The 12256-nt window shown below is 39.5% G+C and overlaps 1 protein-coding gene across 1 annotated transcript in view; it reads left to right on the forward strand.

Annotated features, from left to right (window-relative positions):
• LOC113409647 (cadherin-13) overlaps nt 1–12256 on the forward strand; it is a 746582-nt gene that overhangs the window by 120148 nt on the left and 614178 nt on the right. Inside the window, exon 2 of the mRNA XM_026663796.1 lies at nt 9111–9222. Coding sequence (XP_026519581.1) covers nt 9111–9222 — 112 coding nt within the window. The remainder of the gene's footprint in view (nt 1–9110; nt 9223–12256) is intronic.

The raw sequence follows: 12256 nt of genomic DNA on the forward strand, positions 1-12256 counted from the left end.
CTAAAATGTTCAATATAAACAGACCTTCGAACAGGCTATTGTCGCAATACGGTTTAGGTTTGGATAGCTCCATACACTGCAATTTAATGAGAAGGAAAGTTTGACTTTCAGTGTGTCTTATTTATGCCTCTTTCACTGGTGCAGTCGTGCTACAGAATGGCTCATTTGCATTATTCTGTTGCCTGTAAGCTATATTTATTGTGCAACCTTCTCTAAATAGGCTAACCAATTGCAATCTCATTCCTGGTGTATGGGTTTGTCACAGAATGTGTTACCACCTTTCATAATACAAATAAAATTATTTGGGGCCAGACTCCACACGTTGAGTAGTATTTTACTCATTGAGTAGTCTCATTCGCTGATGATGAGTGGCACTTTACCAGATTCATCTGTAAAATGGGGATAATGATACTGACTGACCTCCTTTAAAGTGCTTTGAGATGTACTGATGAAAAGCACTATATAAGAGCTAGGTATTATTACTAGTAGCAGTTGATTTATTTTAATGGGACTACTTATGGAGAAAAGTACTACTCATCACGAGTATCCAGAATCCTGCCCTTTGTTACTAGCCTCTGAGGATATTTAATTAATATGGATGATGATTTTGGTATGGATGTAAGGGTTTGGGCAATATATAAAGGCTAATCCTGATTCTTTTTGCAAAAACTGCTTGGCAATGTTGTAGCAAAACTTACACTCAGGCCTTAGGCCAGAGTTTCTTAACTATACCTATGTATCAAACTAAGACCTCAGTTATACCAGCCTGCTGAACATCAGTTGACTTCAGTGGTAGCTTTTAGGTGCCCAGCACTTTTGAAGATCAGTCTATACAAAATTAGGGGCCTAAGCATAGGCTCCTAATTTTGTAAATTTTGACCTAAAATTCCAGTCTTGTTATAAGCGATCTACGAGCATGGACTCCAGGGTCCTATTGGGACTTGCATGGATATAGGGTCCATGTGAAAAGTCTGGTTCTGATGCTGGTTTAACAGCCTTATTTACTTAAACTTGAGAAGCAAAGCACCTGCCTGTTCAAAAACACTTACCAGTAAATCACTTCTTAAATAATCAAATGAACACGATTTCCCATATCGGGGAAGATACACGTTTTATTCAATGTGTGATACAACTCTCATAATAAACACTCCTTCTTTTATGAGCCTTTCCTTTTGAAAGTTCTCTTTGTTAGATAGTCCCCCTAAAGACTTTGTCATATTCTGATTCCAGTTAATGGAAGTCTAGCACAGTCATACTTCTTCGTGACAAGAGAGCTGAATTCATTTGAGCCAATAAAGTCACTCTAATTTGCATTTTCATAACCCACCCTTCAGTACTCCAAGTGTGATTTTCATTTTTAGGACAGAACTATGCAGTAAATGGATGTGCAGGCCCTTTAAAAGGATATTTATCATCCTTGAAGAATCTTATTGCCAAATCTTAATAGCATTTCTTACAAAAATGACTTGAATTCACTATCAGATTCAGAGGTAGAGCTGTAGAGGTTGTGAATAGGCTTTTCTGAACCATCTCATGATAAAAAAAGAGGTTAACTCCTATTTTTTTCTCTTTCTCACAGACTCACTCACTCACTTTCTCCCCCCCCATATTAAAAGAAAAAAAAACATACCACACACTCCACCAATAGGATAGAATTCCGAAAAACAGCATTGCATTTCTTTTAGCCTACATAGGCGAGTTTGGTGGTGCTGTGATAATGAAGTATAAATCCGTGCATAGTTTTACAGTATTATAATACCTTTGTTAATGACACCAATTTCAGGATGGATGCTGCAACCTTTTAGATCATTTCCTTCTGTGTCCGTTGCTGTAAAAACACTCAAAGGACATACAAAAATGTCTGTCAAGTAGCCTATATATGGGTAGGTGAAACAATTGTTTGAGGATCTGCTACTTGAAGTCAGTGTCGAAAATCCCATTGTCCAGTCTGATTCAGAATAAGGCCCTTAATTCATAAGAATATTTCCCTTATTCCGTTATGGTAACCATCTGTGACAATTTAATGTAACTATTTCCCTGATCCAAAATGCTATGGGTGAAATCCTGACGTCAATGGAAAAACTCCCACTGACTTCAGTGGGGCCAGGATTTACCCTCCTTCTGTAGAATGCTGTCAGGCGATGCTACTTATTGCTATTATACCCACATTTTTTTTTCTCCAATAATCGACCCTCTTACTAAATATTTCTGCAGCAAAGGGAGAGTTAATAAAACAGAAAAATTCATAATGTCACTATATAAATCCATAGTTTGCCCACCCCTTGAATACTGCATGCCATTCTGGTCACCCCATCTCAAAAAAGATGTATTTGAAATAGAAAAGGTACAGAGAAGGGCAACAAAAATGATTAGGGGTATGGAACAGCTTCTATATGAGGAGAGATTAAAAAACGGTGACTGTTCAGCTTGGAAAAGAGGCAGCTAAGGGGGGAACATGATAGAAGTCAATATTGGTGTAGAGAAAGTAAATAAGGAAGTGTTATTCATAACACAAGAACCAAGGGTTACCCAATGAAATAATGGGCCTCTGTTTGCTAGAAGCTGGGAATGGACAACAGGGGATGGATCACTTGATGACCTGTTCTGTTCATTCCCCCTGAAGCACCTGGCATTGGCCACTGTCAGAAGACAGGATACTGGGCTGGATGGACCATTAGTCTGACCCAGTATGGCCATTCTTATGTTGAGGCCCTATTTCTGAAGCACCTATGGAAGGAAGGAGTCTTTAGATTTGGAGTAGCTATTTAGCCAGGATTTCAGTTTCTGTAACAACATATTCTTCCCTGATTTTTCATTTTGAGATTAACTCAGTGTTACCTTCTCTCACAGTTTGGAGGTTTTTTCTCACTCCACAGCCCCTAGGGTCATAGTATTATGAGAGAATATATGCAAGAACCTCAACTTTAATTTTTTAAAAACAAAACACAACAGGTTTCTAACTCTCAAGATTCCAGAGGAAATGCTGAAAAAGACAAGCTGGGTGTACCTCAGACCTTAAAACAAAACAAATAGCAAAAGAAAATAAAACCTAAAATTGTATAATTTTCTGAACATCACATGATGTCTTTGGGCCTAACTCCTGATTTTTGAGCTCTGGGGGTTGGCAATACTGTCACTTCCGCCCCGATTCTCTTTTCCATGTTAACTTTTCCTGTAACTTTATAGGGTTTAATGGTGATTTCTTAGTATTACAATTGCTCGCATGGAAGCAGGGATAGAATTTGGACCTCCAACTTTAGAATATTGTAATCCTAATAATCTGAGATTTTTTTGTATTTATATTGGATACAGTTCACCCTAGCCTATGCACGGACTATACCCCACTTACGCCCTGTTTGGATATGCCTTGTCTAAGTCTTCTGCATAAGGATGAATTTCAACCCATAAGAACAATGTGAGATGTAATTGGCATTCTGAGGGCTATGGTTTTTTAATCGGGACTTGATCTATTACACATCAGGCTGACAAATATTCGAGAAGGATTACAGTAGAACTGGTGGAGAACATCACTTCCAAATCTGGGATATGGCTGATCTGAGCTGAATGGAATTCCTGAACAACAAGCAGAGAGATCTGATGGTTTGAAAATCTCATTTTATGTTCTATTTGGGAGCTTGTTTTAGAGACTAACTTTCCATCAATTGCAGAGAGGCAGAGAAACCCTGTTCTGAGATGGGGTCACGTACAAAGGGTTTCAGTTCAGGTTTCTCATGAATATCTGCTGCGGGAGAGGTATTAAAAACTGTCAGAACAGTTTTGCTTAAATGCAATTTTGGTGAAAAATGCTGTTTTGTTGTTTCATGGGGATGTATCAGTTTCCACAGCACTTTCCCTGGGAAGGATTTTGGGGTCTGAGAGACTTTGTACCGAGCAGTTACAGCCATGGCCTGGGATGGCCCTGCTCCAGAGTGGAGTTTTTCATCCTAGCTCAGTCTGAATCTGGCAGAGTATAGACATAAACTTGGGCCTCCCATGTCCCAGGGCAGTACCCTAGCTACCATGTTCACCAAAACATTAGAAAGGTAAGTTCTCCCTCCCGGTGTCCCAATGTGGAATGGACATTCATTTCAGAGCCTCAAAATCTGCTGCAAGATGGAATTGTTATCCTCTGGTCAGCCCTGATTAAAAAAAAGTGAGATCCCCTTCTGCTTTCCATTCCATGGTTCTTGTGTGACCAGCTTTCAGTGCAAGCATTGAGATCAGCCATTACCTCTAGAATATGTTTGCTGTTTTATTAAGATGTTTAGTAGGCCTAATACCACCATTGGAAGCACAGCTTTATCTACTGACCTTATGACCAAGCTTACATAGGAGCTAGCTGAACCAGTGACATTTACTTATAAAGACCAGTAGTAAGTTTGCATAGACAAATTGTCAGGATATTAAAAATTGCCTCTTCAATCTTCACATTTTATTAAGAAGTAAATTGCACCAAGTGAGAGTGTTTGGTTGTGTATGTCAGTCCATGGGATCTCTAGGGCTGTGTGATTGAACCCTGCTGTTTGCTTTGCAGGGAACGGTTCATTTCCAAATTGATTTAGGTTATGAGCAAATGGCGTTTGGTGCAGAATTGTTCAATCATTGAAGGCTGCAGATGCTATTTTTCTCAGTAAAAGGATGGAAGACCGACCCCTTCTCAGTTCTAGAACAGTGTACTTTTAGCTTTAGAACATTGTTATCTCTTTGCTTCTTGAAAATGACAAGAAGCTCATTGGCTAAAGTCAAAAGCATTTTAGCATGTGCTTAATAAGGGAGGATTAAAAAGGAAGAATTCCGTTTCATAAATCTTGAGCTTTCGACATTTAATTAGCTCAGTATGGGAACAAAACCATGTTTTGAAATTTTCATTCCAGGTGAGTGCCCTAACCACTGTGCTATTGGCTATATTGGGGTAGGTGCCTCTCTTGTTTTGACCAGAAATTCCATCCTGGACCTAAGAAACTTTTGCAATGAAAGTTTCATTGAAACTAACGTATTTCAGCAAAAACTTTCGGTTTTGATGGTTTTGGTAAAAACACGTTGCCAAAAAATTCTCAACCAGCTTAAGCGCTTTGCTAAACAGGATGGGTTGGCTGAATTAGGGGCATATATGCCCTTTAATTTGTAAGTATGAACAGCATTTGTGTACCTTCACAATGTTTAAAAATCTCCTATATGCAAAATAATGTATTTTGTTTGGGAGAAGATACCTGTAAGCATTCAGATGCCAGTTCTACTTTCTTTAAATAGTTAATGATCCAGCAAACTTTTTTTTTTTTTTAGCGCACACACAATTATGAATTCTATATGCTGCTGAAATTTAGAATATGTTCTGCTTTAAACAATATTCTCTTTTGCTTTCAGCACAGATCTGTACTTGGTTTATTTTTTTGCCAGGCCTTTTCAAAGTGAAGACCTTTAGCGGACAAAATTTTAAGAAGATAGACATTTAGTTCAATAGAAGAATTTTCTTGGCGTGAAAAAATAAATTTACAAGAAGGACTGTGCTTCTAAAAGATAATTAATAAAAACCTTCCATGTGATGACAAACTTGACATCTTGTCTAATGTCTGGAAGAGAAGAAAGTGTTTGGAACTGCACAGCTAGAATAAAATGTTCCATTTCACAGCAAGGCCAGGCCTGCATTTTATAATTATTTCAGAGAGTAAAGGTCACATTCTGTTTGCTAAGTTGACATTACACGAGTCCTGTATACTAGACTTTCAGAAGTGAACTATGGCATATTTAGAACATCCTGATTTCACAGCCAACACACATTATCTGAAATTACTGACCTAGATGATATCCAAATCAGTTTTCCAATCCTAATCTATGTTTTCCAAGGCTACAAACTAGAATTCAAGATTCCAGAGGCTAGGCGATCAAGCTATGATTTACTGCCTCTTTTATATCCACCGCCATGTATTTTTTTTTTTAGCAGCAAAGTCATGTTTGTAATTAATTTTATCTTTATCATTGAAATGTATGTACTTTATGGGCTATTCTGCCAAACTGGGGTGGTTTTGCAACACTGTGTGGTTCACTATTTGTGTCTTGACATGGGAGTACAGGAAGGAATGGCAAATTTTATTCTGCACTAATTTATGCTGTGTGCAAGCCCATTCGTTGGAATCATGTGTCATCTGGGCCTAATCTTTAAAAATACATTGTTGCAGCTCTGTGCAGAAAATGCATATGTAAATATATAATGCCGACAGACCCTGATCGTCAGGCAGGATCAAACCTGAGACCTTTGGAACTTAATACACAAGTCTCTACTGCATGAGCTAAAAGACACATTTCTATTAGCCATGGCTGTAGCAAGCTTATCAATCTCTAGTTGATCTAGGTGCCACTACATGCGATACTTTATCTGCATCAAGCTGGCATGGGTTACATGCTTCATTTTCATGCATTATTACTGTGGACTTGCATCCAGATGGAGTAGCTGCACATGCAAATGGCTGGTTACATGCATATCTGGCCACTTCTGTGCATTAAATAACTAATTTGCAATTTTGAGTGTAGGCTTTGAAAATCCGGACTTTACTGTGTGAGTTCTTGTTACAGAAGGACATTGGAGGGCAGAGTGAGGCACTGTGGGACAATTTCTTAGCTGTGTAAATTGGAGAATCTCCTTTAAAGTCAATGGAGTTATGCTGATTTACACCTGAGGATCTTGCCCTTTGTTTGCAGGTTGCTGTTTATTAAGAGAAGAAAGGGAACCAGCAATAGCATGGGAGACATGACAATCTTGCAAAGTGGCTTAGGCTAGGTCTACACTACCCTCCTGCAGGTAGAAATCAATCTCTCGGGGATCGAATTATTGCGTCTCGTCGGGACGCAACAATCGATCCCCGAATCGACGCTCTTACTCCACCAGCGGAGGTGGGAGTAAGTGCCGTCGACGGGGAGCCGCGGAGGTCAATTTTGCTGCCGTCCTCACAGCGGGGTAAGTCGGCTCTGATACGTCGAATTCAGCTACGCTATTCGCGTAGCTGAATTTGCGTATCTTAAATCGACCCCCCCCCTGTAGTGAAGACCTGCCCTTAGACTCTGCTTGCTTGCGCTCTCTTTCTTTCTCTTGGTTTCTTACTTGAACAAAGGGGCAAATGCGGTGCATGTCATTAAGGATGAGAAATGTGCCCATCTGCCACATTTGCACTCTGCCAATTGGATTGTCACGAAACATTCTGTCTATTGCACACAGTGTCTGTTCATGTCTAGCTGGCCTCTTACAGCAAGTGTTTATGTGAAATAGACTGCCCAAGAATCCGTTTCAATAAGAGCAACTGATATAAGAGCAGGTGGGATACTGTCCTCCCTGTGCTTTGAAAGACTGAGTAATATAAAGCCAACAATGACTCTGTAGTGCATCAGGATTTTCTGTATGGAAAGAAAACCCGGGTAGCATTTTGATTCTTAGACAACAGCAAACAAGGGATGGCTAAGCAGGCAGCATGCTAGCCTAAGAATGATCATAATAATCACTTGTCCTCTGAACAGAGAAACATGGCAAAGAGGTTTATCTAACAAAGGTAGCACTGAAGGCGCTATGCTGGAGGACCCTGTTCTTAGTCTATAGGGAGGAGGTTTATTTGCTGGAATAGTGTTACATCACTGAAAATGATGAGCTCGTCTCTCATTGGCAGGTCAAGCATTGTAGGTAGCTACTGAGTATAAGGGCTCTTTCATGTGGGGATTGCATGTCAACATTACCTTTTTGTACTAATGGAAGTCAAACGTATCATTTTCTCTTTGGTTACTCTGGTCTTCCTTTGGGTGTCCAACTGGAGACATTTTAGGCGTCGGTTTAAACTAATGAGAGTCGTAAGTGATCTGCATCTCTGAAAATCAGGACCAGAGGAAACCCCCAAAATGGGGCCCAATGCATTTGAAAATTTGGGTGCTTATATTTGGGTATGGAAAAGTAAATTTGTCCTCCCTGCTACCTTGGATCTGACTCTTCTTTTTTTGTGCTTCATTTAACCCTTGAACTTTCTGTGCCTTTTTTTCTTCTCCACTCTTTCTGTGACTTTCCTACCTGCTCCGCCGCCATTTAAAGTCCACCAAAGAAAATAGTCTTTCAGCTTGTTGTCTCTATTCAGTGATAGAACACAAATCTTCTGAAACAGAGATTGGCATTATACCTATTCCCAACCAATTTTATTTTGTTTTTAACCTCCCTCCCTTGCCCAGATGTTCCTGTGGTGACAGTGGGCTTTGGTGATCAGATACTAACAGTGACACAAGCTGTATTTAACTTTAACCTTCAGATCCAACTACAGAATGATGTACACATTCCATTTTCAATCTTCCACTGGGGTAAACAACTTTTTGATTATGGGGAAACCGGACAAATTGTAGCTTTGTGGGGGTGGGGAATTGACATTTTCCATCTGCTGCCAGAGTTTATACAAAGGAAACTTTTGTGACATGAAACTTTGCCCTTGAACAAAAGACTTCTTCACTAGCTCAGAGATTTACTAAACTAACCTAAGCTTATAGGCCTTGAGTCAGCAAATAACGTAAGAATACTCCAGCCCTATTTATACGTGCTTATGTCCCGTGACTTCAGAAGGACTTAAGAACACACTTAACTTTAAGCAGGTGCTTAAGTGCATTTCTGAATTGAGCATTATTAATCTTGGGTACATCTGCACAATGTGGGCCTGGGGCAATGTGAATGGTGGCTCAGGCTAACTGTCCACGTACATACCACAGGGGTTGGGCAGTATTGTATTCAGGCAGTTAGGCCATGTTGCTACACTGCTATTTTCAGTATGCTATCTTGAGCAGGGCTAGTGCATGTCTGTTTACCAAACTGGGCATTACCCCACCAGCTGCAGTGTAGCTGTATCTTTAGACATATTATTTTTTTGCACTCTCGATATCTGCCTGTGTATATGCTGATTGAAACTTCTCGCGCAAAGCAATGGTTAGAAAGTTTTAAAGGGAAGCTGGGATGTGCTGGATATGTGGGTGGGTTTTTTGTGTGTGGTTTTTTTTTTTTTAAATGAACATTGAGTCCAAACTTGTTACCATTCATGAAAGCCAAGAAGATTGGTGAGCAAGTGGATATTAAAAGTCCGTTCCCTCTATTTCCTCAGGTGCTGTTGCTTGTATTTGCAGAAGATTTAGAATGCATCCCCGGATTCCAGCAAAAGGTTTTTCATATTGAACAGCCATCTGAATTCACAGAGGACCAGCCAATTCTGAACTGTAAGACGTGTAATTTTCATATGTCATTTTTGCAAAAATCTGTATTAACCACAGTCTGTGTGTTTTTCGTATCACACTGAATTTATCAGAGAGCTCTTCCTCCTTATAACATGATTCCAGGCATAGCTTCCACCTGGGTACTACAATAGCTCCTCCCCTCCCCTTAAAATCCTTTATTTATACAGATTTTGAACTTTGCTATGAATTAGGGTTGGCAAAATTCTGCACATTTATCTGTTGGGGTTTGAATATTTACATGGAAGCTTAGGCTCATCCTCTGATTTTTATGAATGAGTCACCTCCTGCATTTCTTTGCCTTTCCTGCTGTATCAGTACTTGACTGTAGACAAGGATCTTGACTTGCATTTCAGTATAAATTCCTTCTTCCTCCCTGGTGTGCATCCATTCCAGGAGCCTGACCCAAAGCCCATTGACATCAATGAGAGGCTTTCCATAAAATTTTGTAGGCTTTGGATCAGGCCTGAGTTTCAAAAAGTTATCACCATCTCTTCTGTGATCTAAGCAGTTGATCTGGTGGTCCAGTCCCTTTTCCAACGGACAGGTGTCCACATCACAAAAACTACCACCAGAGCTGAGCTGGCATTGATTCTTGGCACCGTACACTCTACCCAGACAGGGCAAAGACTGAATGGGCCATGGAAATTTAACTCTTCTTTCAACCCTAGAGTTTGTCTTTCCGGGTACATTAATGATGCAATGTTGTGAAGCTTGCACTGCTATTGTTCATTCTGTATTGGGACCTGTTCTGAGGATTTGAGACTTCAAGGCTGTCAATCTAATATGGTACCTAATGTGAGCTTTAAATATTGATAAAAAACTGCATTTTCCCCATAATTCATGTTATTTAGTAGCCTTTTCATTTGATCACATTTGGTTCAACAGCTGAAATTAACAGTTCATATGTAATAACATTTATGTGAAAGTAAGATTCAGAGTTTGGATCAAAAATAAAAAGCAATAAAATTCAATTTAAGGAATACCTTTCTCCTCTCCATCCCCTACTTATTTAAGATTATATTGTGAGTGAAAGTATTTGCTCTGTTTTGCAGTTTATATCAAATCTCAGATACATGTGTGGTTAGATGTTTGGCTACATGTGTGTGTGTTCTCCCTGTGTGCTGTCCCAGCTCTGTGCAGACAGTTGGCACAGCAGACCTCGAGCAAACTGCCCAATAACCACAAGAGCTGTTAAGGTACGAAGGCACCCGACCAGGTTTATTGTCGACAAAACATGGTAATAGCACCTGGCAGACTCTATGAGGATACTAAGACATGTATGCCCGTGACAATGGATGCAGCTTGGTCAGTGGTGGGGCTTTCCACTGCCCCCTAGGCTGGCCAAAGATACTCACTCTGAGATGCATCTTTATACCCTGATATAAACAAGTTACATACTGTCATCCTGACCTTATGTTTTAGAAAGCATCAGTGTGTTTCTGTTATCCTTGGGGAATGTTTTGTACCATCCTTGATATCGGGATGTTCTGATACCACTTGATATTGGGATGTGTTTGTGTGAGTACTCTGTACTTAGCACCTCTCAGCAATGTGTATTTCTACAATATCAGTCCTATTCTTGCCAGATTTTGTGAGCAGGTCCTGCCTTATACCAGGCCTCTGATACAAGGGCTTATCTTGTATCTCAGGCTCTCTTCCTACTACAACATGTACTATAATTTTGTCACCAGGGGCCAACTGAAGTCAAAGGAAAGACTCCCATTGACTTCAGTGAGCTTTGGATTGGATCCAAATTTAGGGTCAACTTTTCTAAAGCACTTGAGAGACTTAGGTCCCTAAATTCCATCTCCACAAGTGACTTAGGCAATACATTTTATTCACTTTCAATGTGATTTGGGCTTCTAGGTGCCTGAGTTGAAGCTGGAACGTAACATCCTAAGTTACTTAGGCATTTTTGAAGATGTTGCCATTATGCACTGAAATGAGTTGCCAGATTTTCAGAGGTGCTGAGCACCTTCTGGATTCCATAGAGTTCAGGTGTTCGCTTTCTTTAAAAGAAGACCAGCAATTTGTTGAACAGACATAGCAGTCAAACAGCATAATGTTGGGGGTTTCATGGCCTCAAAGGATAAAAATGTCCACATGTTAAAATTTAGTAAAATGCAAATAACCTTTATTGTCTCTCTCTTTGGCTGTATCTGAGTACTTTGATGCCTTAGCACGTCTGTCCAAATCTCTCGCTGATTTGTCCTCGGTCTGTTCAGCAGTATAAAGGACAAACTGTTTAAGACATTGTTGATTGGGCTACATTGTGGTGACCTGCAAATTGCACTGGTGTGAAACTGACACAATAATTAAGACATTATTAATTTTAAGAGGGGGAAGAGCAGGAGGGAAAATATCTCAAAACAATCTTGGGAATTAAATTATTTTAATAATCAGATGCTAAATTAGTCTAATACATAACATGCGACAAAGACAGATTGTCAATGTGCAAGTCTAGCTAACTCAATCACTCATAAGTAGTGTGTCCTGGATGTGACAATATTAAATCTGTGCATAGTCTTTTCAGTCTTGTCTTCAGTGGAATCAATATTTTTAATTGTGCCTGTTTAAATACACTTTGCATGCTGTTGCATTATTTTTATACCCATTACTCAACAGCAGTATAATTTAACAGTTGTATCTGAATGTGAGGCCTACCATGAGTATGTAAATTAATAGAGCCAGTATGCAAAGCAGGTCTATAACGGTGATTGCTTTTGTAGTCTTCAATAAACCAAGCAGCTTTTAATTCTCCACTGAAGAGCAGGGAAACAATCATATTTGTTTTTTTGATCTTTTTAATTTCAACAAGAACATACTGTATATTCCATTGCCAGTGTTTCCTCCAGTAATTAAGTATGGGTTATAGTTGTTTCTTATGTATTTACTAGTTGGCCATAAATGCAGCTATATTCATTATACATGAAACTTATTGGAAAAAAGAGAGACCAAAGCTAGAGGCATTTATTTCTTTTTTTATTTGCATGCGTTCTGGCAATAAAAAAGTTAT

The sequence above is a fragment of the Terrapene carolina genome, unplaced genomic scaffold (genome assembly GCF_002925995.2).
Source record: "Terrapene carolina triunguis isolate 2854851 unplaced genomic scaffold, T_m_triunguis-2.0 Scaffold33911, whole genome shotgun sequence".
Taxonomy (NCBI): Eukaryota; Metazoa; Chordata; order Testudines; family Emydidae; genus Terrapene; species Terrapene triunguis.